This window comes from Salvelinus namaycush, unplaced genomic scaffold, assembly GCF_016432855.1.
Source record: "Salvelinus namaycush isolate Seneca unplaced genomic scaffold, SaNama_1.0 Scaffold2409, whole genome shotgun sequence".
Taxonomy (NCBI): domain Eukaryota; kingdom Metazoa; phylum Chordata; class Actinopteri; order Salmoniformes; family Salmonidae; genus Salvelinus; species Salvelinus namaycush.
In genome coordinates this window covers 7,199-10,000 of record NW_024059241.1, presented here as the reverse complement: position 1 = coordinate 10,000, position 2,802 = coordinate 7,199, and the positions used below count along the sequence as shown (strand labels likewise).

The 2,802-nt window shown below is 42.4% G+C and overlaps 1 protein-coding gene across 1 annotated transcript in view; it reads right to left on the bottom strand.

Annotated features, from left to right (window-relative positions):
- LOC120038862 (potassium voltage-gated channel subfamily H member 3-like) overlaps positions 1–1,672 on the bottom strand; it is a gene marked incomplete at its 5' end in the record, with an annotated part of 24,942 nt that extends 23,270 nt beyond the window's left edge. The window contains one exon of the mRNA XM_038984444.1: positions 1,454–1,672. Coding sequence (XP_038840372.1) covers positions 1,454–1,672 — 219 coding nt within the window. The remainder of the gene's footprint in view (positions 1–1,453) is intronic.
- Between the last annotated feature and the right edge of the window lie 1,130 nt (positions 1,673–2,802).

The following is a 2,802-nucleotide window of genomic DNA, read 5'->3' as shown; positions in this document are numbered from 1 at the left end:
ACGATGCAAGATAATCTGCTGTAATCCATTCCTATCTCTGCACATGAATGGATTATCACAGATTATTTCTGTGGTATCCATCTCATTTGCCTTGGATTTGAACACCAAGACCTAGAGATCTGTCAATCCAGGAGCCACCAACAGTAAGGTATCACAGGAAGAGAGGAGAGGAAGAGACTGTGCTGTGCTTATAGACAGCCGTTCAGAAGCCCTGGTACACTGAGGCACGTGGCTCCTGATTTGATGTCAATGGAAGAGATTATTATGCTTGATATTACAATTCTGCATCATCCAGCAGTTGGAAGCATGAGAGCGAGAGAGGGAGATGACATAAAGAATATATAGAGGTCCTGGATGGCAGGGAGCTCAGCCCCAGTGATGTACTGGGCTGTCCACACCAACCTCTGTAGCGCTTTGCGGTGCATTTGCCATACCAAGCGGTGATGCACTAAAGGCCACACTTTGACACAAAGGAGTTATGGGAAATCAATCTCTCAATCTCAGTGTTAGGCTGCAATATGGTGATGGTGATGTTACCATGCCGTCATATAAGAGACTGCAAGGCAGGGGTACACATAGACACACACAAACACACTCACACTCACAGTGAGTTTGAAAGCCATGGGGAAATCCAGTGCACGCGACTTTGCTAATTAATTTACTGCAGTGGGCTAAACCAGTGTCACACAGAGTGATTCTTGGTCGTCTTAAACACATCTACTTTGTAACAAAAGTACACACCTCACACACATGGTTATGGGCTTACAAAGAAGACACCTGTACCATGTCAGATATAGAGTTGAAATGTATTACATTTTGAATTTGTATCCCAATATTACACTTTATATACATCACACAACACTGAAATATAACAAAACTGTTTAACATAGAAACACAGTATTTCAGGCGTTTAAAAAAACAAACATTTATTGATTAATTATTAATAATATTCCACCCATGAGGCCACTAGAGGACGATTTGGTCATCTGACTGCAAGACAGGGCTACCTGGGAAACTGCATCTGTCTTTAATGTATATTGGAGTTAATTAAGCCTATATGCATATCCCAGGTGATCTATCTTCAATTCACCTAGTCTTCTATTTGATTAGGTTTGGTAAGACACATTTATATGAGGATTAAGAGGATCTTGCCTCCTGGGATGTAATATATGGCCCTGTGAGAATACAGTCATGTCAAATGAACATCGAAAAACGTCTAACTATGTTAATTAAGGAGAGCCCTGTCCTAGATAAACATCAACGCATCAGAACACCTCAGGTCCTTGAGACACGTTCTTATAATATAATGCTACATAAGGGTTGCATATTCTTATTTTATAGATTTTTTACAATAAAATGTGTTTGAAAACATTTCCTAGACTTTACGCGCATAAGCGTTTTGTGGGTATGCGCGTCACCTGGCTAAAAAGGCGCACGTGGAGTGGTTACTTACGGGTCCCATCAAAACGGTTTGCAATTGTGTCTAGGAAGGTGTTTTGTGGCGCCAGACGACCCCTCGTCGCTGGCGTTCTAGACCGTTGAGACCCTCTCCGGTCTCGGTGATTCGAGGCATCGGTCTCCGCTGCGACGAAACCTGGCAAAAATCTGGAAGCCCCGGGCGCGCCTCCGAGCCCCTGTAGGAGCGCGCCGATCCGAGATCCTCGGGGCTCCACTTTTAGACCGCGGGGTTGACCACTCAAATGGTCATAAACAAAGAGAAGAAGGAAAGTAAAATCCGATTGTTGTGGGTGGTTTCCAGATGATGAATGGTAGGCAATGCTTTGACTACATTTGTGAACTGGAACACACGAGGAATGTTAACGGCTGCAACGTGCGCATCGCAGCATAAGTGCTGCTGCGCTCTGCTCCTCAATGTTACATACCCAGCCTAGGTAGGCTTCTCTCTCTCTCTCATATCATGTCCTCTTTCTCTCTCTTCAGACACACAGGCAGGTATGAGGATAAGACCAATGGGTCTTGTTGTGGGTGGTTTCCCACAAAAAAAACATGTGACTTTGGAGAAAGTTTCATTTACATTTTCACATTTAGTCGATTATCTTATCTTTCCAGAGCAAATTGCAGTCAATTCATATACAATCCTATACAATGAAAGGCTATTAAGGCTTATCCGATTGTTTTTCCATGAGCATAAATAATTTCCAGACAACTGAATGTTCATATGAAGTGTGTGGTGTCTGCATTTCGTCATCTTATCATTTTTTAGATGGAGTGGAGCGCCCTCTAGTGACTGTTGTTTGAAAGACCCTAGGTCCCGGGAGCGCTTTATCAAGCACTGGCTCTATTTACATCTACATAGAGTCCAGATCGAGTCTATGTGCTGTGTATTTCCTGATAGAATGAGTTGTGCCAACAGCCTGTATAAAGCGGAAGGGTTCAATATCCCGCTTCATGTATGGCTCTCAAAAAGGTTCTAAATGGAACTGCAAAGAACCCTTATTTTTGTTGCAGTGTACTATATTTGTTACACTTTACTTATATCAGATCATGCTAATGAATAGTAGCATGTTTAAAATATATATTTTGTAAATAGTTTGTTATAAAATAAATCTAAGAGTGTGTCTGTCTGACTGTGTCTGTGTCTGCTACTGGAGGTGTCGACAACTGGGAGGGTAAGAGAGGGTAAGAAGGGTAAGCCTGACATCTAGTGGTGAAGATAAACTATAAATGAATGATTCAACTAGCGGCAGAATAAAACTGTAAATGGACAGCATAGTCAAATGACAGTCAGACTCAACTAATTTTACCTCAATTCCTCGCATTCCAGCTCCCCGCCTCCTGCTC